General features: G+C 43.0%; 1 protein-coding gene across 2 annotated transcripts in view; it reads right to left on the bottom strand.

The window, feature by feature from the left end:
- RTEL1 (regulator of telomere elongation helicase 1) overlaps window positions 1-27,307 on the bottom strand; it is a 152,709-nt gene that overhangs the window by 86,545 nt on the left and 38,857 nt on the right. For both annotated transcript variants that reach the window (XM_070744420.1, XM_070744422.1), the window contains exons 15-19: window positions 26,840-26,914; window positions 23,687-23,768; window positions 17,119-17,251; window positions 6,438-6,551; window positions 3,440-3,480 (exon numbers count right to left, since the gene is read on the bottom strand). In XM_070744420.1, the coding sequence (XP_070600521.1) occupies window positions 3,440-3,480; window positions 6,438-6,551; window positions 17,119-17,251; window positions 23,687-23,768; window positions 26,840-26,914 (445 nt within the window). The remainder of the gene's footprint in view (window positions 1-3,439; window positions 3,481-6,437; window positions 6,552-17,118; window positions 17,252-23,686; window positions 23,769-26,839; window positions 26,915-27,307) is intronic.

The raw sequence follows: 27,307 nt of genomic DNA, 5'->3' as shown, positions 1-27,307 counted from the left end.
ATTTATTTATTTATTTATTTATTAGATTTGTATGCCGCCCCTCTCCTTAGGGGACTTGAAACCAAGACTTACGAAGAGAGATTGTGGGAACTGGGCATGGGTAGCCTAGAGCAGCGTTTCCCAACCGGTGTGCCGCGGCACACCGGTGTGCCGCGAGACATGGCCAGGTGTGCCGCTAAGCTCCAGCTGGGCGGGGCGCTGCCGGTACTTCCGTCCTGGGGCTCCCGCTCGCAGCTGTCCTCCGCCTCCTGCTCGATGCCGCGGTTTTCGGCGCTCTCCTGCTGGGCGCCAAAGAAGGAAGGCAGGAAGAAGGAGAGCTTTATTCTTCGCACCTTTTCCCCGCCTTCCTTCTTTGGGACCCAGCAGGAGAGCGCCGAAAACCGCGGCATCGAGCAGGAGCCGGTTGACAGCTGCGAGCGGGAGCCCCAAGACGGAAGTACCCGGCAGCGCCCCGCCCAGCTGGAGCTTCTCCTGCGTCGACGGCAAGTTTCCTTTGTGGCCCGGTGGGAGGGCACTGGCGATGGGAGCGGGGGGCGGGGGCGGCCGCAGTGGCCGCAGGCAGTCGTGGGGAGATGGCGGCGGCGAGAGGGAGCGCTCTCTCTCTCTCTCTCAGCTGACTGCAAGCGGGAGCCCTGACGGTGGCGGTTGGACGTGCTGCTAGACGTCGTACATGCTGGCGCTGCGGGCCTGGCATATACGGTGTCCAGCAGCACGTCCAGCTGCCGCCGTCAGGGCTCCCGCTTGCAGTCAGCTGAGAGAGAGAAAGAAAGAGAGACATATAAGAGAGGCAGAGAGAGAGAGAAAGAGAGACATAGCAAGAGAGGCAGAGAAAGAGACAGAGCAAGAAAGAGAGGCAGAGAAAGAGAGAGAGAGAAAGAGAGACATAGCAAGAGAGGCAGAGAGAGAGAGACAGAGCAAGAAAGAGAGGCAGAGAAAGAGAGACATAGCAAGAGAGGCAGAGAGAGAGAAAAAGAAAGAGAGACATAGCAAGAGAAAAAGAGAGACTTAGCAAGAGAGGCACAGAGAGAGAGAGAAAGAGAAAGAAAGAGAGACATAGCAAGAGAGACAGAGAGAGAGAAAGAGAGAAAGAGAAAGAAAGAGAGATAGCAAGAGAGGCAAAGAGAAAGAAAGAGACATATAGCAAGACAGTGAAAGAGAGAGAGAGAGCAAGAGAGAGAAAAGCAAGAAAGAGATAGCAAGAGAGACAGAGAGAGAGAGAGAGCAAAGGAGAGAGAAAGACATAGAGGAAGGGAAGGAGGGAGAGAGAAAGAGAGCAAAAAAGAGAGAAAGAAAGAAAGAGGGATGGAGAGAGAGAAAGAAGGGAAGGAAGGAAAAGAGAAAGAGGGAGAAATAGAGCGAAAGGGAGGAAGAGAGAGGGGTTTTTTGTCCAAACTTTTCTTTAGCCCTCCCCCCCGCCCCGCCCCCCCCCTTTCAGTGTTCCCCGGGATTTTGAAAATATGAATAATGTGCCGCGACTCAAAAAAGGTTGGGAAACACTGGCCTAGAGAAAAGGAGGGCCAGAGGGGACATGATAGCTGTATATAGGTATATGAGGGGTTGCCACAGAGAGGAGGGGGCCACTCTATTCTCCAGAGCACCAGAGGGCCGGACGAGAAACAACGTCTGGAAGCTGACCAAGGAGAGATTCAACCTAGAAGTAAGGAAGAACTTCCTGATGGTCAGAGCGATCAACCATTGGAACAACCTGCCTGCGGAGGTTGTGAACTCCCCAACTCTGGACACTTTCAAGAGGAGATTGGACTGCCATTTGGCTGGGGTGCTTTAGGATTCCTGCTCAGGCAGGGGGTTGGACTTGATGACCTACATGGTCCCTTTCAACTCTAACAATAAATAAATGAATGAATGAATGAATGAATGAATGAATGAATGAATGAATAAATAAATAAATAAAAGTTATTATTATTATTATTATTATTATTATTATTATTATTATTATTATTATTATTATTATGGGAATCATGCATTCATTAAGCAAATCTGCTTTCTCCCATTGAATTTTTGGGAAGGTCGCAAATGACGATCATGTGACTTGGGACGTTGAAACCGCCGTAAGTGCACGCCAGTTGTCAAGTGTCTAAATTTTGATCACATGATGGTGGGATGCTGCGATGGTCATAAGTGCAAACATTGGGTGAAAATCACTTTCGTTAGCAAAGCAAAAATCTCAATCTCTCAGCAATCTTCCTCCTAGCGCTAAAAAACCTCCTCAAAACCCACCTCTGCCGTCAGGCATGGGGAAATTGACTCCCCCGGGCCGTTTCCCGTTTTACGCAAGATTTGTCTGAGGTGTATGAGGTGTATGATTGTTTTTTTATACATAGGGTTTTAAATTGCTTTTTTTATTGATGGATTTGTATCATGTTTTGTGTTGTGAGCTGCTCCGAGTCTCTGGAGAGGGGCAGCATACAAATCGAATAAATGAAATGAAATGAAATGGAAAATGTTGGGGTACAAGAATAAATACATCAAAGATGCTCTCTGACTCTAAAAGCTTTCAACCAACAGAAGAGGATTTGCAACACGCAAGTGCTCTGGCACAGTGGTTAGAATGCAGTACAGTAGTCCCTCGCTATATCGCGCTTCACCTACTGCGGCTTCACTTCATCGCGGGTTTCTGCTCTTAATCTGCCTGTTTCATAGGCAGTGTGTCATCTCCCTGTCTCCAAAATTCATTCTCACACACCATTACACCCATTTTATGTCTCATCCTTTTTAAAAAAAATTCTTTCCAGAAACAAAGAGACAAGCCGGGATGAGTTTATTTTCTACTCCAAACGGCTAATGCGCCTTCTCATTGAGCACGCCTTGTCCTTTCTGCCCTTCCAGGTAAGTAGTACTTAAATAGTACTTATTTAAGTATTTATATTGTAATTGTTTGGTAAGTTTTCATTGTTTTAAGTGTTTATAACCCCTTCCCACACAGTATTTATTTTAGATACAGTATTTAAATACAGTACTTACTATTTTAGATATATATATTTTTTTAAAAACCTGCCGATCAAGTTCGGCGGGCTGTTTAAATCTGCCGATCGACTTCCTCAGAAACCCGCGATGAAGTGAAGCCACAGTAGGTGAAGCGCGGTATAGCGAGGGACTACTGTATAAGTCTAAGTGCTATTGCTATCCCTTCCCTGCCTGGGTGGAGACAGGCCAATGTTATACGATGAAGACAACCCCCCCCCCCCCCGCATTATGCAGTATAACCTGAAATTGCAACACCCCTTTGAGTACTCTGCACTGATAGCTGCTTTCCAAGAGTGGTTCCAGAAAGAGATTTTAGAGCCCACCAGCTTTTAAAGTATCACCAAGGGCAGTGAAACATCTGGCTTATCTCCTCACTCATTCCTCCAGATGTGTACCCTATCAAGTGCATTGCAGCATTCAGTCCTGATTTGCACCCAGATTCTTTCTGCTTTACCTATGGTTTTCCCAATGGAGGACAGATATTCATTTGTAAATCTGTAAATGAAGAGAGAAGGAATTCCATCAGCGTTGCAGGACATACTGTTGGGTTGTCACAATAATTTTGAGGGAAAGTAAATGAATCTCTTTCATCGAGCATTTCATTTGAATGCTCAGTTCGTGGTGCTAAAATGGCTTTCCACGCCTTTCCAGGCTATATGGAATTGTTTTTCAGGAATGAAATTACCCGTTTGTGGTCTCCAGCACAGACAAGCTGACTGCAATCTTTCCACCTGTTACTCTAAAATTCCCAATCAGCTACAGGTCGTCCTTGGCTTACAACGACAATCGAACCCAAAGGATTGATTGAGTCATGCCCCATTTTGTGACCTTTCTTCTCACACTTGTTCAGTAAATTATCACAGCTGATAAGTTAATAAGATGGTTGTTAAGTGAATCTGGCTTCCCCATTGAGTCTGCTTGTCAGGAGCAAAACCTCATCACGTGACCCTGGGACACGGCAATGGTCACAAGTAGGATCACATGACCACGAGGAAGCTGCAACCGTCTTAAGTGTGAAAAACGCTCACTATTTTTCAGTGCTGTTGTAACTTTAAATGGTCACTTAATTAGATAGATGGAGGGAGGGAGGAAAAATAAGGAGAGATGGGAGGATAGACAGACAGACAGACAGACAGACAGACAGACAGACAGATAAGCAATAGACATCATGATCTCTGGAACGTTTAAAAAAATATTTAAAACTACTACCGTGTTTCCCCGATAGTAAGACCCCCCCGATTGTAAGACATATGGGGGGTTTCAGGGGGGTTGGCTAATATAAGCCATACCCAGAAAGTAAGACATATGTCTTACTTTCGGGGAAACACGGGGGTATTGCCGGGGGGGGGGGAGCCTGATGACCAGCGCCGTCCTTCGCCTCGCATTTCCGGATTGGCGAGCCTGGATTAGAAACATAGAAGAATTCTCCATCTTCCGCTGAAAGGGCTTGTGGCGTTTCGGACCAGCGCCATCCTTCGCTTTGCCAAGCCGGGGAAGAGGCGGTGGCGGCGAGGCGAAGGACGGCGCTCCCCTCCGCTCGGCTCGCTTCGGACCAGCGCCGTCCTTCGCCTTGCCACGGCGCCACCGCCTCTTCCCCGGCTTGGCAAAGCGAAGGACGGCGCTGGTCCCCGCTAAGCCTTCTGCGCCTGACTCGGCGAGAGGGAAGAAGGAGAAGCGCAAGTGGATGCGGAGCGCCCGGGAGGCATTTATCCGCCCGGGAGGCATTTATCCGTCCTTCGCTTTGACGGCGCTGGTCCGCCCGCTCGGCTCGCTTCGGACCAGCGCCGTCAAAGCGAAGGACGGATAAATGCCTCCTGGGCGGATAAATGCCTCCCGGGCGCTCCGCATCCACTTGCGCTTCTCCTTCTTCCCTCTCGCCTCGCCGAGTCAGGCGCAGAAGGCTTAGCGGGGCTCCCCGGGGAAAGGCCGGGGCGCGGCGGCGGGCAAGGCGCGTAAAAAAAACCCGGGCAAGAAGAGCCCTCCGGGAACGGCTACCTTCACCCTGTCAATTTGGTGAGTGGAGGCGGGAAACGGCGGGGGGGGGGGGTCTGAAAGGACACGCGTGCCGCGACGCTCGCACCTGGCTCCGCGCCTACCCGGCGCCCGTAGTTCCCTTCACTTCCTTTGCCTCGCCCCCCCCCCCGCCCCCCCAATCGTCCGGCCCGTAAAGCGGTACGGGGCTGGGGGTGGGTGGACGCCTAACGCCGCCCGCCCGGAGGAGAAGAGGCCTCGCCCGGGCCAAAGCCCGAAGACGAGCCGGCCCCCGGTGCCCAGGACAATATAAGACATACCCCCAAAGTAAGACACAGTGGGGCTTTTGGGGGTAAAAAGATAGTAAGACACTGCCTTACTATCGGGGAAACACGGTAAAAAACTACTAAGCTTTCATCAGCCCCTGCTGACTTTATCAGAGTGTAAAATCCCACTGAAGAGATGCTTGCTTTTATGTAATGAAGATCGATTTAATCATTGCATGCATAATAGGCCCACCCTTTCCTCCTTATTTCATATGCAATGTCTAAACCGATATAGAGTAATACCTCGTCTTACGAACCTAATTGGTTCTGGAAGAAGGTTTGTAAGGAGAAAAGTTCGTAACACGAAACAATGTTTCCCATAGGAAACAATGTAAAAGCGATTAATGCGTGCGGGGGGGGGGGAATTGCAAAATGGCGCTCCGCTGGGCACCGCCGCCTGGCTGTCACCTTTTAAAAACAGCAGCGGGGCTTCTCGGCGTTCTCCCGAACCCAAAGCCACGTTTCGGCCAACCAGGAAGGACGTCTTCATGACGTCAAAGCTCCGCCCATGGAATTCCCTATTGGGATTCCCCACCTCCATTTCAGCCTCTAGATCGTCCGAAAACACCGCTGCCAATCGCAAAAACGGCGCTCCACTGGGCGCCACCGCCCGGCTGTAAACTTCTGAAACAGCCGGGCGCTTCTCGGCGGCCTCCGGAACCTGAACCCAAACGTTTGCCGAACTTCCAGGTTCGGCATTCAGGAGAATGCCGAGAAGCCCCCGGGCTGTTTCAGAAGGTGACAGCCAGGCGGCAGCACTTCTCAGCGGCCTCCCGAACCCAAAAAGTTCGGGTTCGGGAGAACACCGAGAAGCTCCCTGGCTGTTTTAAAAGGTGACAGCTGGGCGGCTGTCACCTTTTAAAGAGGAACACCGTGATAAGATGAGATATGACAAATAAAGAATGCTCAGGGTATGATTCAAGAACAAGGACAAATTTGCAATAGTGTCTTTTCAATTTATCAATCCTACTAAGATTTATCTGTGAAATTAGTGAAGATTAATTAATTAATTAATTAATACTAGTTCAGTATATCAATGTATATTTACCATTGCATGCTTAAGTGAACATCATCATCATCATCATCATCATCATAACAATAATAATAATAATTTTTAAAAGCTGGGGGGATAACAAACAGAAAATAATTCATTACCTTTTTTCGTAAGCGGAAGACAGCAAAACTCCATCCGGTCCTTTGGAGATGATTCCTACACAAATTTGATGTTTATCAATAACATGTGGGTTTTCCAGTTGAACTGGGAACGGTCTAAAGAAAAGGAGAAAGTCAACACAATTTAATCAATATAGCATAGCGATGGCCTGTATGGCTTAATACTTAATAGAGGGATACAATCTAGGATTAGAGAGGTATTAATACCATTCTAGAAGACCTTAGTTAGGCCACACCTAGAGTACTGGATCCAGTTTTGGTCACCACACTACAGAAAAGACATTAAAATGCTAGAGAAGGTGCAGAAGAGAGCAACCAGGATGATTAGGGGAATGGAAACTAATGTCACGTGAACCAAGACCCAGCATCTGAGAAAATAAATAAACGTCCACGTCTTCTTTCTTTAGTGTAGTCAATTTATTTAACAAAGCCAATTTGGATTCAGCATGGTTCATTCCAACTTAAGGTCCCTTAAGATCACATCCAGGTCAAAAGCTCATCTCCTATTTGTTGTGGTTAGCTCTGGCCCAGCTCCTGCCCCAAGGACTGTGGGTGTGGGGGAGACATCCACATGCTGCAGGCCTCTTTTGCCCCCGGGGGAATCTGCTGATGAAGGCTCCTCTGACCAAGAAGACATGAGTGACAGGGAGGAGAGTGGGGCAGACAGCTCAGAAGGAGATCAATTATCTAGCTCCTCCTTGGATTCGGAACAAGAGTTAATGATACAGCCACGCATGCGGAGAGCGATGCATAGGCAACAACAACTGAGAGATTATTATCAAAGAAAATGAGGCCACCTGTGGTTGGGGTGGGGCTGTGGTCATTAGTGAGGCTGCTATAAATAGCAGCCTGTGGGTTTGGCCATTGTGGAGGATTATCTGATCATTGTGATTCGTGACTGCTTTACTGACTTTGACTTTTTGTGTGCTGATTTTCCCCCGCTTTGAAACTATACCAGAGCAAAGTGTGTTTCATTTTGTGAAAGAAGGACTGTGAATTGCCTCACAGCTGCAAGTTAATTATCACAGAACTGATAAGGGACTTGTACAAATTACCAGTTTGTTTGGAGACGAGTGCTCTTTGCTATCCCAAAAGAGGGCTTGGTTAAAGTGAATTTTCATTATAAAGAACATTGTTTTGAATTTTCAAACGTGTGTCTGAAATTTGTACCTGTGAATTTTTGGGAGGATTCTACCAGAGAGCCCGACAGAACACTATCCCCACACCCACAAGGGCAATCATCAGGACAAATCCAATGCAGGGATTTCTAATTCCTTCCTGTGTTCAGGACTTTAGATTCTGCGTGAAGGAATGTGTGCTACGTGGCATAATCTCTCACTCCCCTGTGTGTGGGGGTTTATTTTCTTTCTACCATACTGTGTCAGGCCAGCCTTTCAATTCACATATTAACCTGGGGCCTGACAACTAAAACTTATGAAGAGCAGTTGCAGGAACTGGACCTGGCCAGTCTGGCAAAGAGAAGGACCAGGGGAGACACGATAGCAGTCTTCCAATATATGAAGAGCTGCCACAGAGGGGGTGGGTGGGTGTCAGGCTGTTTTCCAAAGCACCAGAAGACCAGACAAGGGTTAATGGATAGAACCTGACCAAGAAGAGATTCAACCTGGAAATACGGAGAAACTTTCTTTTCTTTTTTTTAAAATAGTTTTTATTATATTACAAATTTACAGATATGAAGAAGGAAGAGTAAATACATCATAATGTCAACATGTGATATTGAATAAGCAATTATTTTCTTTGTCTCATATAATTGTTTTATGAAAATAAATTCTATCATTTCGACAAGGTAGACATAATCTATCATAACATAAAAATAAATTTTAAACCTTCTGTCTAGATAGCTTTCTTATAGAGAGTGAGCAACCAATGAAACAGCTTGCCTGCGGTGGTTGTGAGAGCTCCAACACTTGAGACTTTTCAAGGAGATTGGACTGTCATTTGTCTGAAATCGTGTAGGAACTCCTGCCTGAGCGAGGGGTTGGACTAGATGACCTACAAGGCCCCTTCCAACTCTAGTAATCTAATCTAAACTTATTTATGTATTTATTTATTAGATTTGTATGCCGCCCCTCTCCATAGACTCGGGGCGGCTCACAGCATACAATGAAACAATTCATAACAAATCTAATAAATTTAAAAAACTTTTAAAATCCCCATTATTAAAACAGACATACACACAAACATACCATACATAAATTGTATAGGCCCGGGGGGGGGGGGGGTGCCTCAATTCCCCCATGCCTGACGGCAGAGGTGGGTTTTAAGGAGTTTACGAAAGGCAAGGAGGGTGGGGGCAGTTCTGGTTCCAGAGAGTCGGGGCCGCAACAGAGAAGGCTCTTCCCCTGGGACCCGCCAGACGACATTGTTTAGTCGATGTGACCTGGAGAAGGCCAACTCTGTGGGACCTAATCAGTTGCTGGGATTTGTGCGGCAGAAGAAGGTCCCGGAGATATTCTCGTCCGATGCCATGAAGGGCTTTATAGGTCAAAAGCAACACTTTGAATTGTGACCGGAAATTGATTGGCAACCAATGCAGACTGCGAAGTTTCCGAACACTTTTCAAAGGTAGCCCCATGTAGGGATCATTACAGTAGTCGAATCTCGAGGTGATGAGGGCGTGAGTGACTGTGAGCAGTGAGTCCCGATCCAGATAGGGCCGCAACTGGTGCACCAGGCGAACCTGGGCAAATGTCCCCCTTGTCTGCCTAATTCCTGAAACCAGGCAGAATGAGATCGCAGCCACCTGGAGGGACTTAAGGGTTAACTCTAGCAACCTGCAGTAACATTGCAGACAGTCCCTGAATTATAACCACTTGTTTTATGACCAAAGTTACAACGGCACTGAAAAAAAGTGACAACTTCAACTCCTACCCTCAAAACAACGCTATAGAGAACTGCACGATAGGACAAGTATTTTTTTCTTGAATGCCATCACTCTGCTAAACAAATAATTCCCTCGACATTGTCAAACTATTCACTAAGGCTGCACTACTATTAATCTTCTGATCGTTCCCATCACCCATCTCCTCCTACAAATGACTGTATGGCTGTAACTTTGTTGTGTGCATCCTTACAATTTATATTGACCAGTTCCTAATAGGATTTGATTGTTTATTTGTACCTGGACTATCATTAAGTATTGTAACTAATGATTCTTGACTAATTTATTTTTTCTTTTATGTACACTGAGATTTAAAACCAAGATGAATTCCTTGTGTCCAATCACACTTGGCCAATAAATAATTCTATTCTGTTCTATTCTATTCTATTTTATTTGTGCTGGTGGTAATCATACGTAAATGTTCGTGAAATATTAAATAAGCCCAGAAGCCTATAAATTCTTATTATCCAGAGTAATAAAAATAAAGCAGAAAGAGAGAAAAACCGCTTTCCCCAAATATATCATGCAGATAATTGGCCGGGATAGCACAACGGACATTAATTTTCACAAAGTAATGAGGTGCGGAAACAAAGTTGAACTGAGATCAATCCAAAGCAAAACTTGCATTCAGACTTAGAAGTAAAACATCTGCTGAGATTCATATAAATTTATGGCAGCCTTCACATTAAATAGAATAACTTAAAAGCTCACATTATACATGATTTAGTGAGCGTTACCTTGCAGCAAGATGGGCAGCCTACAAATTTTATGACTGGACAAACAAACAAACAAACATGAATAAACAAACAAACAAACAAACAAACAGAATGAAGGCAATTTAATTAAATTTATTTAATTGGATTTAAGATGTTATATATTGTTTTATTATATGTTGTAAGCTGCCTTGAGTCCTCAGAGAGAGGTGGCATAAAAGTCCAATTAATAATAATTAATAAGAAGAACAACAACCACAACAACAACATGGGTAGTCCTCGACTTGTGATGTTTCATTTAGTGTTCAAAGTGACAAAGGCACTGAAAAAAGTGACTGTTTTTCACACTTAAAAAACATTGCAGCATCATTTTGCTCACATGATCAGAATCTGGATGCTTAGCAACTGGAACATAAGAACATAAGAAGAGCCAATGCTGAATCGGGCCAAAGCCCATGGAGTCCAGCATTCTGTGTCAGACAATGGCCCACCAATTGTCCATGGGGATCTTGAGCAGAAAGAGAAGGCAAGACCCTCCCTTTCCCTTGACCCCCAACAAATGGAACCCAAGGGAATCCTGCCTGCCTCAAACATAAGAGGAGGCACTTGGACATCTGTTTCAAAAACTACCTTTGATTCACTTGGCATCCATAAATCTGTCTAATCCTGACTTGAAGCTATCCAGGCTGACAGCTGTCACGACCTCTTCTGGAAGTGAATTCCATCAACCAACGACCCTCTGGGTGAAGAAATATTTCCCTTTATTTGTCCTCGCTTTCTTACCTATGAGCTTTAGGGAGGGCCCCCTCACCCTAGTATTGTGTGATAGAGGAAAGAATTTTTCTCCATCCACCTTTTCTATTCCATGCATGATTTTATACATTTCGATCAAGTCACCCCTTAAACGCTGTCTTTCAAGGCTGAAGAGACCAAGGCGTTGCAACCTGGCATCATAAGGGAGGGACTCCATTCCTTTGATCATTCTTGTTGCCCTTTTTTGCACCTTTCCCAGTTCCATTCTATCCTTCTTGAGGTGCGATGACCAGAACTGTACACAATATTCCAAGTGTGGTCTCACCATCGATTGGTACAGAGGCAATACAACACTTGCTGACCTATTTCCGATTCCCTTCTTAATCATGCCAAGCATGGAATTTGCTTTTTTTACTGCTGCTGCACACTGGATTGAGATCTTCATTGACTTGCCCACCAAAACTCCAAGATCCCTTTCTTGGATTGTCTCAGAAAGCTTTGTCCCCATCAGTTGGAAGGTATAATTGGGGTTCTTTGCCCCGATATGCATAACTTTGCACTGGCTCATATTTACGATAATTGCAATATCCTAGAGTCACGCGATCTGCTTCTGTTGATCTTCAGACAATAAAGTCAATGGGGGGCCACTTTCACTCCACAGCTGGGTTAACTAGCTTAACAATCGCAAATGATTCTCTTAATTGTAGGAATCATAGACACGAAGACATGATTTCTTGAGCAAAGCCTCGTGCAGAACACAGTCGCGAGAGCCGTCGTGGGGCTTCCAAGATTCGCCCACGTTTCTTCAACACTCCGTGGCCTGCATTGGCTGCCGATCAGTTTCCGGTCACAATTCAAAGTGTTGGTCATGACCTTTAAAGCCCTACATGGCATGGGACCAGATTACCTCCGGAACCGCCTGCTACCGTACGAATCCCAGCGACCGATAAGGTCCCACAGAGTTGGCCTTCTCCGGGTCCCGTCAACTAAACAATGTCGGTTGGCGGGCCCCAGTGGAAAAGCCTTCTCTGTGGCGGCCCCGGCCCTCTGGAACCAACTCCCCCCAGAGATTAGAACTGCCCCCACCCTCCCTGTCTTTCGTAAACTACTCAAGACTCATTTATGCCGCCCGGCATGGGGGAGTTAAGATATTCCTTCCCCCTAGGCCATTACAAGTTATGCATGGTATGTTTGTGTGTATGTTTGGTTTTATTATAAGGGGTTTGAGTTGTTTTATTAATTGGATTTCTACATGCTGTTTTTATCATTGTTGTTAGCCGCCCCGAGTCTGCGGAGAGGGGTGGCATACAAATCCAATAAATAAATAAATAAATAAAGCCTGTCCAAGTTAGGAAGACATCTCTCTGACCTGAGCAGCCTTTGTGTCTAGAAGCTCTGCTTTTCTTGGGCTTGCATTTATTTTTTATAGCAAATTTCATGTGTACACAATTACAACTGACTTACCCCAAAGATAGCTAACTAGTAACAGGTTAGTATACAACATACAGATAATACTGCGATAAGGCAGCTGAGTTAAACCCTGATTTAGTCATGTTTGGAGTAGATCTATTTAAATAATTGGGAACAGTTAGTGTGATTACATTTAAGAAAACGTTCGAGCATTAATATACTGGCATGATGTAAATTTCTCCAGTTGTTTGCTATTTCGATGGGTCAGGCACATATGGACAGAAATACACAGTAAACAGTGTATATTACCTGTGCTGATTGCTGGTTGCTGGGAAATAAATTGCTGGGAGGCAGAGGCAGATTTGTTTTTTTCTTGTTTTCCTTCCCTACAACACCCCTATACTCCAAAAAATACGGTGTGTTGATGCTTGACTTTTAAGTCATTAGCTGTCCTTTCCTTGTGTTGCCCAGCCCTGGCCTCCCAAATACTTGATAAGTAGTTGATAAGCTGTTTGTTTGTTTTGTTTACTTATTTATTTGACTTGTATGCCGCCCCTCTCCGTGGACTCTCCATGTTGGTAAATCAGTATCCTGTTGAGTAACAAGGGGTCTGTTTCCCAGGCTTCAATCCCTACCCTGGCTGTTTTTGTGCCTGCTCGTCCAACAATCTTAGTAGCTGCAAAATTGAACATATACATACATGCAGGTACAAAAACAGCATGGGAGAGGATTGAAGCCTGGGAAATAGCCGCCCTTTGGAAGGCCCCTGTGAGGACAGGGGAGCCTGGTTTGCTGTGGACCATGGAGCCATGAAGAGTCAGACACGACTTAGCGACTGAACCGTGACAACAACATGTAGTAGTTCCGTAACAGTAATCAAGATAAATGCATCTTTGAAGAAGATGAACACTCTAGAACAGCGTTTCCCAACCGGTGTGCCGTGGCAAGAGGCGGCGGAGGAAAGTGGGTGGATCGGGCGGGCAATGGGGCAGGGCGGAGAAGCCAGGGGCGCGTTTGGCCGGAGGCACCTACTGCCGCACCTCCCTGCCCCTGCCTCCCCACGGTGCCTCCGGCCAAACGCGCCCCTGGCTTCTCCGCCCTGCCCCATTGCCCGCCCGATCCGCCCACTCTCCTCCGCCGCCGCCTCCTGCCTTGGGGCGAGCAATCCGGGAGTCCGGGACTGTGTGGCTTTGCGCCATGAAGAGAAAACGGCCGACTTTTCCCTGCTGCCGTTTTCTCTTCATGGCGCAAAGCCACACAGTCCGGAACTCCGGGATCGCTCGCTTCTCCGGTCAGCAAAGCCATCTGCCCAGGAAAGCGCCGCGCTGGCCGGAAAAGCGAGCAATCTGGGAGTCCGGGACTGTGTGGCTTTCGGCCAGGCTAACGGGAGGCGGCGCGAGGCCAGGCACTGGGGACGTCTGGGAGGGCGAGGAGGCTGATGGCTGCTGCGCACTCCACTCTCTCTCCGGCTCTCTCTCGCTCTTTCTTTTTCTCTCTGTTGCTGGCGTGGTGAACGAGAGAGAAAGAGAGAGAGAGAAAAAGGAGGGGAGAGAGAATGAGAGAAAGAAAGCAAGAGAAAGAGAGGGAAAGAAAGCAAGAGAGAGAGAGAAAGGGGGGAAGGAGGGAGAGGGAAAGACATAGAGGGAGGGAAGGAGGGAGAGAGAAAGAGAGCAAAAAAGAGAGGAAGAAAGGAAGAAAGAGGGATGGAGAGAAAGAAGGGAAGGAAGGAAGAGAGAGAAAGAGGGAGGGAGAAATAGAGTGAAATGGAGGAAGAGATATTTTTTTTGTCCAAACTTTTCTTTAGCCCCCCCGTCCGTCCCCCTTCAGTGTTCCCCAGAATTTTGAAAACATGAATAATGTGCCGCGGCTCAAAAAAGGTTGGGAAACACTGCTCTAGAAACACGAGAAACAAACAAACAAGAACAATCACACAGGATCCCATTCTAATTGAGTGTCCATTAATTCCAGAAAGTAAAGTTCTGCTTAAAGTTGAATGTTGATCTTTAAAATGCTTTCTATTGTTATCTGCGATTGAACCCAGACGTTTTTGACTTTTAAACAAGTCTACCAGGCACAAACAGCCAATAATTTCAATGACATTTCTGGACACAACAAAACCGAGTGTTGGCGAGCCAAGTTTGAATTGTATCAGTGTAAATATAGCAATGACGGCAGGCAAGCAAGAAGATTTCTTGACAATGGCAAAAGAAAATAAAAGCATTGTTCCGTAACAGGAACCAGGGAGATAATGATAACTGTGGAAAATCCCTGAGTTTTTCTTCTTTCGGTATCACGGCTGTCAATATTATTTCAAGCTGGGGCACAAGTTACTCCCAAACACCATTTTCTTTTAGAGAGATAATCTGTGTCGGGAGGTTGATTAGCAACAGCTTGCCCTGGAAGACCCTGGAATCTCCCACTTTTAAAGCATTCAGGAAGCTTTGAAAAAGTTTTCCTGGAAGATCTTTAAGGTCTGGGAATTAATGCTGCCCACCCAGCTTCCTGGATGGGAAATACCACATGACATGCAATGGATTAAACCTTAAATATACATGTCCCAAAGGTGCTTTTGCAAGAGGCAACTGGACTTTCGTTTTTCCTTGAAGACGTTTCACTTCTCATCCAAGAAACCTAGATGAGGAGTATCCTGGATGAGAAGAAGTGAAACACCTTCAAGGAGAAAAAGAAAGTTCAATTGCCTCCTGAAAAAAGTACCTTTGGGACAACCATGAGCTGGATAACTGAAAACCTCCATATACACTTAGATATATTGTATATCATATTTGTTTTGCTGTAGGTTGCCATCGTGTGGGGAAACAGGAGAACAGCAGCTGTCTTGAATGCTATCAATGGATGAGAGAATACCTTCGCTATGGATTTTGCTGCATGGCTTTTTAATGTTGTTTTTTTAAATAAAGTATCTTTATTGTTTTCCAGAAATAAAAAAGAAGAAAAGAAAAAAGTTTTAAAAAAGTAAAAGAATAAGGAGTAAAAGCAGTATTTCTCACATGTTTTGTTCTAGTTTAACAGATCTTAATCCATTTCTATTACCTTTCTGATACATTTCTTTATGTTTTGTATATTTACATATAATTATCATAAATAAATTTTACTAATTGATATAGAAAGAGATACATTGAGAAGAAAAAGAGTAATAAAAGTCATACTTCCTAAGGTAATTATTATCCTTCTTTTGTATACTGATACTTTGTATTGTTACGTTTTCAGCCTTTGTTTCGAATCCATTCGTGCCATTTTCCCCAAATTCGTTTAGATTTTTTACTTTCAATCCCCTTAATTGAATTTGTCATTTCATCCATCTCAATACATTTATATATTTTATCAATAATTAAGCTCTCTGATGGAGTTTGTTCATTTTTCCATGTTTGTGCCAATGAGATTCTGACTGCAGTGCTTATATGTGTTACGAGGAAGAGCGTTTGTTTGGTATAAGATCTTTTCCAAATTCCTAAGAGTAAACCTTCTGGTGTGTATTCTATCTTCTCTTTTATAATTTCGGTGAGCCAATTATGAGTTGTTTTCCATATTCTTTGAATTTTGGGGCAGGACCACCACATATGAAAAAAGGAACCTTTTTGTTTTTTTACAATTCCAACAGGTGTCTTGTAATGTCGGATATATTTTCGCTAATCTTGATGGTGGCATATACCATCTGTAGAAGAGTTTGCAATAATTTTCTTTATATGCAGCTGACAGTGTTATTTTAGATATTGTATTCCATGATTTTTCCCAATCTTCTAAATGAATATTATGTTTTTTAATGTTTTTATTTTTTTATATTTGTATCCTGCCTTTATTTTTACAAAAACTCAAGGTAGTGAACATACACAACCACACCTTCCTTCTCCTATTTTCCCTACAACAACAACAACCCTCTGAGGCAGGCTGAAAGAGAGTGACTGGCCCAAAAGCTGCGGTCCGAAGTCAAGGACTACCTGTATATTTTCTTTCTTTCTTTCTTTCTTTCTTTCTTTCTTTCTTTCTTTCTTTCTCTTTCCTTCTCTTGTATGTTCCTCCTCTCCAAGGACTCAGGGCAGCTCACAACATATCAAAAAACAATATACAGTGGTACCTCTACCTATGAACCCCTCTACTAACGAACTTTTCTAGATAAGAACCGGGTGTTCAAGATTTTTTTGCCTCTTCTCAAGAATAAACAAATAATATAGTTGCCTGGTTTTTAAAAAAATCATGATTATGATTTTAAAATATTAACTACTTTTCTACTTGTCTTTTTGCGATGCTGCCTAAATTCATTTTATTGGGACACATGTTTATGGTATATATCATAAAAAAATAAATTATATATTAAAAAATAGCAAAATAAAATAAATAATAACTAAAATAAAATAATAAAATAAAGTAAGATAAAATAGTCAACCTGACCATATTATACTGAACTCTGGAAAGCTCCCAATCAGCAATTAAAAGAATATTAGGAATATAACAATGCATAAATATAATAAAACCATACACATTAAACACATATATCGGAAGGAAGAAAGGAAGGAGGGAGGGAGGGAGGGAGGGAAGGAAGGAAGGAAGGAAGGAAGGAAGGAAGGAAGGAAGGAAGGAAGGAAGGAAGGAAGGAAGATGACAATCTTATACTGAATTCTGGGAAGCTTTCCATCAAGGCTGGAGCAACCTTAAGCCAGTCAGGACCGAACTGCTGGCAGTGGGCAGAGTCAGTCTGCAATACCACATTCTATCCACTGCGCCACCATGACTCTAATAAATACTATTGTTGCTATTGCTTTGGCTGAAGCTGCTGTTTTCATGACCATTTTAGAGTCACCTTGACTGAAGCGGCCTATTAATTTTTTAAAAATTGATTTTTAAAAAAAGGAAATAAAACAGGACTCACATCTGCATCTCCGCAGCAAAAGTGTCAAGCGGGTAAAGTGTCCCGCTCGTCAGAATGATGCTGCGGACTCCTTGACGAACCAGGTCCTGCATGCTGTATCCGGGGCTGAAACACCAATAGCTCAAAGTCTTCCCTGCATCAAATGAACACCAAATGTTAGAGCACCTTTGAGTATCGAATTAAACATGAAGGTCATTATGTGCATGATTTTACACGTCAAGCATCTATTAACCTGGAGTGACTTTGTCTTCCTAACTTGCTAGGAAGAACTACATTTCTTACAACCTTTCTCTGGCCTATGTCAAATCTTTACAACAATGGACTCCTTGGTGCTCTCTGGGATTTTTTTATTTTTTATTTGCACATTTATTTATTTTTTATTTATTTATTTATTTATTTAATTAGATTTGTATGCTGCCCCTCTCCGAAGACTCGGGGCGGCTCACAACATAATAAAAAACAATATAACATTGCAACAAATCTAATGTAAAAAAAAAAAAGATATTGTTTCATTATTGACCTAACATCATCCACGGCAGATAAAAACGGATATTTTTAAAAAAATAAAAAACCCTGGATTTTTAAATTTTAAATCAGATTTCTTTTCATTTTTATCAAATTTATTTTAATAGTTTTGGAGTAAAAAGGAATCTATAGGTAGTTTTCTATTTAAGATACGTTAACAATTTAGTTTATTCAGCATAAATGGAGCTTAGTTACATAGCATGAGGCTCCATATTCTGCAATATTGGGACTGTCGGTGAGCCAACCGTGGGTTTTAGGAGGAGCCGTTGTGGGACAGAGATGCCAGCTGCTCTTTAAAAACTATGATTTAAATAGAGTTGATTTAAACCAAGCCTTTTTACTGGTGATTTAAATCGTGATTTAAATTGTGATTTTAAATTGCCTTGGTTTAATATTGCTTCTTCATTGCTTATTTGGCCCCTATGAAAATCATTAAGTGTCGTACCACATGATTCTTGACAAATGTATATTTTATTTTATGTACACTGAGAGCATCTGCACCAAGACAAATTCCTTGTGTGTCCAATCACACTTGGCCAATAAAATTCTATTCTATTCTATTCTATTCTATAAATTGGAGCCAGTCAGCCAGCCAGCAGAAATAGCCTGCAATACTGCACTCTAACCACTGGTTCATGCTTATGACCATTGCTATGTCCCTAATGCCATATTGCACTCTATCCAATTGGTTCATACTTATGACCATTGCTGCATCCCAAGATCATGTGATCACTTTTTGCTACCTTTTAACAAGCAAAGTCAGTGGGGTCACTTAACAAAGGGGGTTTCTAACTTAACACCTGCAGTGATTCACTTAACTGAGGCAAAGAAGGTCGTAAAACGAGGTAGAACTCAGATGTCTAACAACAGAAATGTTGGCCTCAATTGTGGTTGTAAGTTGAGGACTACCTGTACAATCATTGAAGCCGATTTAAAATGTCCATAATGGGCAGGAGAAGTTTGTCTACTTAGTCATTTAGTTGAGCTCTTCACAAATTATTAAATCCTTAACAGACCAAATTCTGGGTTCTGTTCCCAGAGTTGCTGCACGAATGGCTTTATCCATTTTAATTCTTCCCTGCAATATTATCCAAACAGAACCAAAAGAAAAACAATAAATTTCCTTTTTTTTTTTCCTTTTTCCAACGAAATCTGTGTTCTGAACTGTATGTTTACAAATTTTCTTGGAACGAAGGACAAAGCCCTGATTAAGAAGGAAGAGGGCAAAAAAAGGGTAAAAACATTGCTTCGGAAAAGCAAAGGAAAATAACTCCCCACAGGGAAACTCTGTTCATGGAACAGGCCTCTTTGTTCTTTGAAAGATGGTCATGATGGTGAACTTTTTTCCCCTTGGGTACCGAAAGCTCGTGTGCACACACTATTGCGCCTGCGCAAGTGCCCACACTCATAATTCAAGGCCCGAGGAGGGTGAAAATTGCCTCCCCTGGCGTATTATCATCAATGGTGGACGTGTAGTAAAGTTAAGCTTTATTGGAAAATGATAGAAAGAATAATAAAAGAAATAGTAAAACAGGAGATAGAAATAACCCCGGAATTTTATTTACTGGGCATAACTAATCAGAAATATAAGAAAGAAATTTTACACCTAGTTATTCATATTTTAACCGCGGCCAGGATAATTTATGCGCAAAATTGGAAAGGGGAAAATATACCTAAAGAAGAGGAAGTTATTAAGAAAATATTAGACTGCGCTGAAATGGATATGATGACAAGACGGTTAAAAGATCAAGAAGAAACAGAATTTTATGAGATATGGAACAAAGTGTATATATGGATAAACAAGAAGAAATATTAAAAGTGAAAAAATGAGACAATTGTATTAGTAGAGATATGATTTAAGAGTTACGTTAGAATTAGTTTATACAGTATATGAAGATTTACTATATAAGGTAAAACAAATTTCTTCTTTTCATTTAAAGTAATAAGCTGATTTTAAGTACTTTTGAATGTATTCTTTTTTCTGTATTGAAATTTTACTTCTAGAATAAGCGGGGAAGATACAACTCCACTTTTATGTTAAATGTATGTTTGTCAGTTTTGTCTATTTTAAGAAAATTAATAAAATATATTGAAAAAAAAAAGAAAAGAAAATTGCCTCCCCTGGCAGAGGCTTCCCTCAAGCCTGGGGAGGGCAAAAACGTCCTCCCCCACCCTCCAGAGGCCCTTCAGAAGCCAAAAATGCCCTCCCAGAGCCTCCATTTGAGCCGAAAATCAGCTGGCCGATGTGCACGTGTGCTAGAACGGGGGTTGGGGAGGACGATTTTGCCCTCCCCAGGCTTGAGGGAAGCCTCTGCAGCCTGAGAGTGGGAAAAACGGGCCTACCAGGCCCACCAGAAGTTGGGAAACAGGCTGTTTCTGATCTCCATAGGGCCTCCGGGGGGGGTGGGGGTGTCAGGGGAGGCAATTTTCACCCTCCTCGGGCCTTGAATTATGAGTGTGGGCACTTGCGCAGGCGCAATAGTGTGTGCACACGAGCTTTCGGTACCCGAGGGGAAAAAAGGTTCACCATCATGGTCATCTTTCAAAGAACAAAGAGGCCTGTTCCATGAACAGAGTTTCCCTGTGGGGAGTTATTTTCCTTTGCTCTTCCGAAGCAATGCTTCTGCCCTTTTTTTGCCCTCTTCCTTCTTAATCAGGGCTTTGTCCTTCGCTCCAGGAAGATTTGTAAACATACAGTTCAGAACACAGATTTCGTTGGAAAAAGGGGAAAAAAAGAAATTTATTGTTTTTCTTTTGGTTCTGTTTGGATAATATTGCAGGGAAGAATTAAAATGGATAAGGCATTCATGCAGCAACCCTGGGAACAGAACCCAGAATTTGGTCTGTTAAGGATTTAATAATTTTGTGAAGAGCTCAACTAAATGACTAAGTAGACAAACTTCTCCTGCCCATTATGGACATTTTAAATCGGCTTCAATGATTGTGCAGGTAGTCCTCAATGAACTGTTGTAAGTTTAGGATTGCCTGTATTAAAGAATGTTTCTTCCTTGGGCTTCTGTGTGTCAGTTGTGCATCTGTCATCTGTCCCTTATTTTGGCCTATCTTTCTCTCCAGTGTTATTACGACAGGCAGTTCTCGACCTACGGCCACGATTAAGACTTCCTGGACTTTTCAGTCCAGGAAAGGACACAACTGACCCACAGAAGCCCAAGGAAGAAACATTCTCTAATACAGGTAGTCCTAAACTTACAACAGTTCATTTAGTGACTGTTCAAAGTTATGACGGCGCTGAAAAAAGTCAGATGACTGTTCTTTCACATGACTATATTGTATTGGCAGTTCTGTGTTGGCAAAAACTTCAGAAGAGAAGGATTTAGGGGTAGTGATTTCTGATCTCAAAATTGGTGAACAGTGCAGTCAGGCAGTAGGGAAAGCAAGTAGAATGCTTGGCTGCATAGCTAGAGGTATAACAAGCAGGAAGAGGGAGATTGTGATCCCACTGTATTGAGCGCTGGTGAGACCACATTGGGAATACTGTGTCCAGTTCTGGAGACCTCGCCTACAAAAAGATTTTGATAAAATTGAATGAGTCCAAAGACGGGCTACAAAAATGGTGGAAGGTCTTAAGTATAAAACGTATCAGGAAAGGCTTAATGAACTCCATCTGTATAGTCTGGAAGACAGAAGGAAAAGGGGGGACATGATCGAAACATTTAAATATGTGAAAGGGTTAAATAAGGTTCAGGAGGGAAGTGTTTTTAACAGGAAAGTGAACCCAAGAACAAGGGGGCACAATCTGAGGTGAGTTGGGGGAAAGATCAGAAAATATCATTTAACTGAAAGAGTAGTAGATGTTTGGAACAAACTTCCAGACGATGTGGTTAGTAAATCCACAGTGACTGAATTTAAATATGCCTGGGATAAACATATATCCATCCTAGGATAAAATATAGGAAATAGTAGTAGGTCTCTAGAACTGAACACAGTATTCCAAATGTGGTCTCACCAGCACTCTATATAGCGGGATCATAATCTCCCTCTTCCTGCTTGTTATACCTCTAGCTATGCAGCCAAGCATCCTACTTGCTTTCCCTACCGCCTCAGCCAACAAATGCTCTGTCCTGCACATTGGTAAAAATAATCAGAACACCAAATACAAGCTGAATAAACAAGACCTTACAGACAACCCTCACTGTCAAAGACCTTGGAATACTCATATCAAATGACCTAAGTGCCAAAGCCCATGGCAACAACATCACCAAAAAGGCTTCAAGAGTTGTTAACCTAATCCTACGTAGCTTCTTCTCTGGTAATATCACACTACTAAACAAAGCATACAAAACTTTCGCCAGACCAATCCTTGAATACAGCTCATCTGTCTGGAACCCACACTGCATTTTGGACATGAATATATTAGAAACTGTCCAGAGATACTTTATGAGAAGAGTTCTCCACTTCTCTTCTCTCAATAGAATACCTTACACAACCAGACCTTAAATCCTGGGCTTAGGAAAGTTTAGAACTTGGCAGAAGGTTTATTGTTGGTGGAATAAAAGGAATGTTTAACGACGTTGAAGTATAAAGTTTAATAGTTACATTTATTAGATATAGAATAGATTACATAAAGATATTTTACAGAAATGTTTACTTTTCTGAATTGATCTGAATTATAATTAATTTTCTTTTCTGTACTAAGATGACTTCAATACTGAGTGGAGCAATTGTAGCCCCTTTTTATGTTATCTGTTATGTTTTGTTTATTTTATGTTTGTCTGTCTTGTTAGGTCTTTTTATTTATTTATTATTTATTTTTATTCAATTTTTATGCCGGCGTTCTCCTTAGACTCAGGGCGGCTTACAACATGTTAGCAATAGCACTTTTAAAAACAGAGCCAGCCTATGGCCCCCACAATCCTGGTCCTCATTCTACCCACCTCGGAAGGATGGAAGGCTGAGTCAACCTTGAGCCGGTGATGAGATTTGAACCACTGACCTTCAGATCTACAAGTCAGCTTCAGTGGCCTGCAGTATAGCACTCTACCTGCTGCGCCACCCCGGCTCATATAATAAAATAAAATAACAAAAATATTTTTTTTTTTTAAAAGAGAAAAGTTTAGAACTACGTCGCCTTCGGCACGACCTAAGTATAACTCATAATATTATCTGCTACCTCATCCTACCTGTCAACGACTACTTCAGCTTCAACCACAACAATACAGGAGTACACAACAGATACAAACTCAAAGTGAACCACCTCAAAGCTGACTGTAGAAAATACGACTTTAGCAACAAGGTGGTTAATGCCTGGAACTCACTACCTGACTCTGGTTTCAAACCCCCAAAACTTTACCCTTAAATTTATTTATTTATTTTTTATTTATTATTTAGATTTGTATGCCGCCCCTCTCCGCAGACTCGGGGCGGCTCACAGCAAGATACAGCAATCATGACAAATCCAAATAAATTTAAAAGATTTTAAAAGATTTAAAAAGAACCCCATTTATTAACAAACACACACACAAACATACCATGCATAAATTGTACATGCCCGGGGGAGGTGTTTCAGTTCCCCCATGCCTGACGGCAAAGGTGGGTTTTAAGGAGTTTACGGAAGGCAGGGAGAGTAGGGGCAGTTCTAATCTCTGGGGGGAGTTGGTTCCAGAGAGTCGGGGCCGCCACAGAGAAGGCTCTTCGCCTGGGGCCCGCCAACCGACATTGTTTGGTTGACGGGACCCGGAGAAGGCCCACTCTGTGGGACCTAATCGGTCGCTGGGATTCGTGCGGCAGAAGGCGGTCTCGGAGATATTCTGGTCCAGTGCCATGAAGGGCTTTAAAGGTCATAACCAACACTTTGAATTGTGACCGGAAATTGATTGGCAGCCAATGCAGACTGCGGAGTGATGGCGAAACATGGGCATACCTGCTGACTCACTTGATTCCTAAGAGGTCAGTAAATGGTGTGCATAAGAGCATGAGGGTGCCTGCCATCCCTGTCCAATTGTTATATCTACGTATATTTCAAATACGTACTTGACAAATAAACAAAACAAAACAAAATAAATGTGTTTAACCTCCAGGTTACCTTGTTTTTTAAAGGGCAATGAATTCCACAAACCGGTGTTGGATTTCCATTTCATATTGCTGTCATCAAGATGGATATGGACCTTGGGAATGAGGAAGAAGAGGATAACTTTGTTTGTTTATTTGTTTAGATTTGTATGACAAACCCCCCCCCCCCCCCCCCGAAGGACTCTGGTCATCAAAGAACAGGAAATGAAACTGCATCACGATGTCTCAAGGGGGCCTATACGTCCATAAAAGGAATGCAAAACACCATCTTATATAATTTGCATTCCATAAGAGTTTTTAGGTCCATCTACTCGGATGAATGTGAACCGAATCCTTTAGTTTACAATTTCCGCCCTTCCGAGTTAGAAATATCTATTTGGGAGTCAGCGTAAAGGAGAACTTGAGTAATTTCCCAACCCAAATAAACATTTTCAGGGGAACTAAACTGTCAGCTCAACTAAAAACATCTTAAGCCACCAAAGAATACTGGCAAATAGGAAAACACCACGGGTGTTGAACAAAGCTCTGGAAATGAAAACAACTCCTAAAAATAAACCATGTTTATGAAAAGCTGTCTCTTTGTTTTTCAAAAGCCTACAGTCCTTTTTGTTTCGCTGCATTATCTAATAGCTATTTTAGTTACTTGTATCTCACCCTTATTATTTTTATAAGTAAGGCAGCAAGCATGCCTAATATTCCTTATTCCTCCTGTCTTCCCCACAACAATGACCCTGCGAGGTGCAGTAAATTGGGCTGGGAGAAAGAGACTGGCTCAAAGTCACCCAGCCAGCTTCCGTGGCTAAAGTTGGGACTAGAACTCATCATCTTCTGGTTTCTAGCCAAACTGGCTTTTGACCTCATTACATCAGTGTTTCTCAACATTGGCAACTTTAAAATATGTGAATTTCAACTCCCAGAATTATTCTAAAGTTCAACCAATCGGTCAGAATAGAGCTGCAAGAGACCTTGGAGGTCTTCTAGTCCAGTCTCCTGCTCAAGGAGGAAACCCTATATCAGTGATGACAAACCTGTTTCCTCCCAGGAGATTCCTAGAAAGGCCCTACAGAGGCTTCTCCTTGCCATTTCGGGCCCTGTTTCCTCCCAAGAGATTCCTAGAGAGGCCCCACAGAGGCTTCTCCCTGCCTTTTCTGGCCCCGTTTCCTCCTAGGAGATTCTTAGAGAGGCCCCACGGAGGCTTCTCCACGCCTTTTCTGGCCCTGTTTCCTCCCAGGAGATTCCTAGAGAGGCCCCACAGAGGCGTCTCCCTGCCTTTTCTGGCCCTGTTTCCTCCCAGGAGATTCCTAGAGAGGCCCCATGGAGGCTTCTCCCTGCCTTTTCTGGCCCTGTTTCCTCCCAGGAGATTCCTAGAGAGGCCCCACGGATGCTCCTCCCTGCCTTTTCCGGTTACAGTTTCGGAGGCTCGGGTTTTGTAAGTGGAAAATGGTTCTTGAGAAGAGGCAAAAAAATCTTGAACACCCGGTTCTTATCTAGAAAAGTTTGTAAGTAGAGGCGTTCGTAGGTAGAGGCACCACTGTTAAAGGCTGGACCCACAGTAGGCTGTTGCCTACTGTGTATCACTTAATAAAATCATTGCTGTTTCCAATAACATACATATTCTGTCTGCTTAAATCCACTAACAGTGGTAGTAAATGTTTCCCTCTTTGGGTCTGTCTTTGGCCTCCAGCTTTGTCAATGGATCAAATTTCTGCTTCAGTGTGATTACGTTCTGGTTTTTGGTTTAAAGTAATAAAAATTATTCTGCAATGGCATCAAGTATCTGGAAGACATCACACCCATAATTCAAGGCTGTATATGTGTAAGGGCTGTCAAGAAACAGATGAATTGCATTTTAGAAAAGAGTAACTAACAGCCAGTTTGGTCTAGTAGCTAAGGAACCAGGCCAGAAACCAGGAGACAGGGAATTCTAGTCTCACATTAGGCCCGGAAGCTGTGGGGTGATTTTGAGTCAATCATTAGGAGGCTCTGAGTTCTAAGTTCTAATCCTGCCTTAGGCATAAAAGCCACTGGGTGACTTTGGACCAATCAGCAGGAGACCGACTTCCAGTTCGGTTTTAAGAATGGAAGTCAGCTGAGCAACTTTGGACCAGTCCTCTCTCTTAGCCCATCCCACCTCAGAGGATTGGTGTTCTGGAGAAAATAGGGAGGAGTATTAGATATGTTCACCGTCTTCAGTTATTTACGAAAATAATAAAACTGGTACCAAAAAAGTATTTTAAAACTCCAGCGGTTGAACTGAAGATCTGTGAAATCTGTGCTTTCCATTTCCTTAAAATGTAGTGGCCATTTAAATTTAATTTAATTTAATGCATTCGATTTAGTTGCTGTTTAATTTCAAACAATTCTTGCTTAGTGTATTGAAAGCATTTGGAAACCTGTTGTGGTTAGTTCTGGCCCAGCTCCTGCCCCAAGGACTGTGGATGTGGGGGAGACATCCACATGCTGCAGGCCTGTTTTGCCCCTGGTAGAATCTGCTGATGAAGGCTCCTCTGACCAAGAAGACATGAGTGACAGGGAGGAGGAGAGTGTGGCAGACAGCTCAGAAGGAGATCAATTCTCTAGCTCCTCCTTGGATTCAGAACAAGAGTTAATGATACAGCCACGCATGCGGAGAGCGATGCATAGGCAACAACAACTGAGAGAGTATTATCAAAGAAAATGAGGCCACCTGTGGTTGGGTGGGGCTGTGGTCATTAGTGAGGCTGCTATAAATAGCAGCCTGTGGGTTTGGCCATTGTGGAGGATTATCTGATCATTGTGTTGTGTGACTGCTTTACTGACTTTGACCTTTTGTGTGCTGATTTTTCCCCGCTTTGAAACTAAACCAGAGCAAAGTGTGTTTCACTTTGTGAAAGAAGAAGGACTGTGAGTTGCCTCACAGCTGCAAGCTAAGTATCACAGGACTGATAAGGGACTTGTATAAATTACCAGTTTGTTTGGAGACGAGTGCTCTTTGCTATACCAAAAGAGGGCTTGGTTTTAGTGACTTTTCATTATAAAGAACATTGTTTTGAATTTTCAAACGTGTGTGTGTCTGAAATTTGTACCTATGAATTTGTGAGAGGAGTGTACCAGAGAGCCCGACAGAACAGAAACCATACTCTGATTTTCTAGCAGCTAAAGAATATATCACAAGGGCGATACTTACCTTATAGTATTTTGATGCCACATGGCCTGGTACTATGCCAGATGCTCCTTCTGATAGACCAAAATGAAAAGCAATCTACATTAGAAGGAAAAAACTAGAATTAAATAGTTGACAAATCCAGCCACATTTCTAGTAAAATAATGTAATGTTGGGCTCAATTGTGGTTGTAAGTCAAGGAAGAAGCACTACTTTGGCCTTTGCGACCAAGCATTCTGAGACAAACTGGGGTTGTAAAAAATTACTGAAACTAAATTTATTTATTTATTTACTTACTTACTTACTTACTTACTTACTTACTTACTTACTTACTTACTTACTTACTTACTTACTTACTTACTTATTGGATTTGTATGCCGCCCCTCTCCGCAGGCTCAGAGCGGCTAACAACAGCAATAAAACAGCATATAACAAAATCCAATACTAAAAACAGTTAAAAACCCATTATATAAAAACCAATCATACATACAG

The sequence above is a fragment of the Erythrolamprus reginae genome, chromosome 3, assembly GCF_031021105.1.
Source record: "Erythrolamprus reginae isolate rEryReg1 chromosome 3, rEryReg1.hap1, whole genome shotgun sequence".
NCBI lineage: Eukaryota > Metazoa > Chordata > Lepidosauria > Squamata > Dipsadidae > Erythrolamprus > Erythrolamprus reginae.
This window is presented reverse-complemented; position numbering and strand designations above follow the sequence as displayed.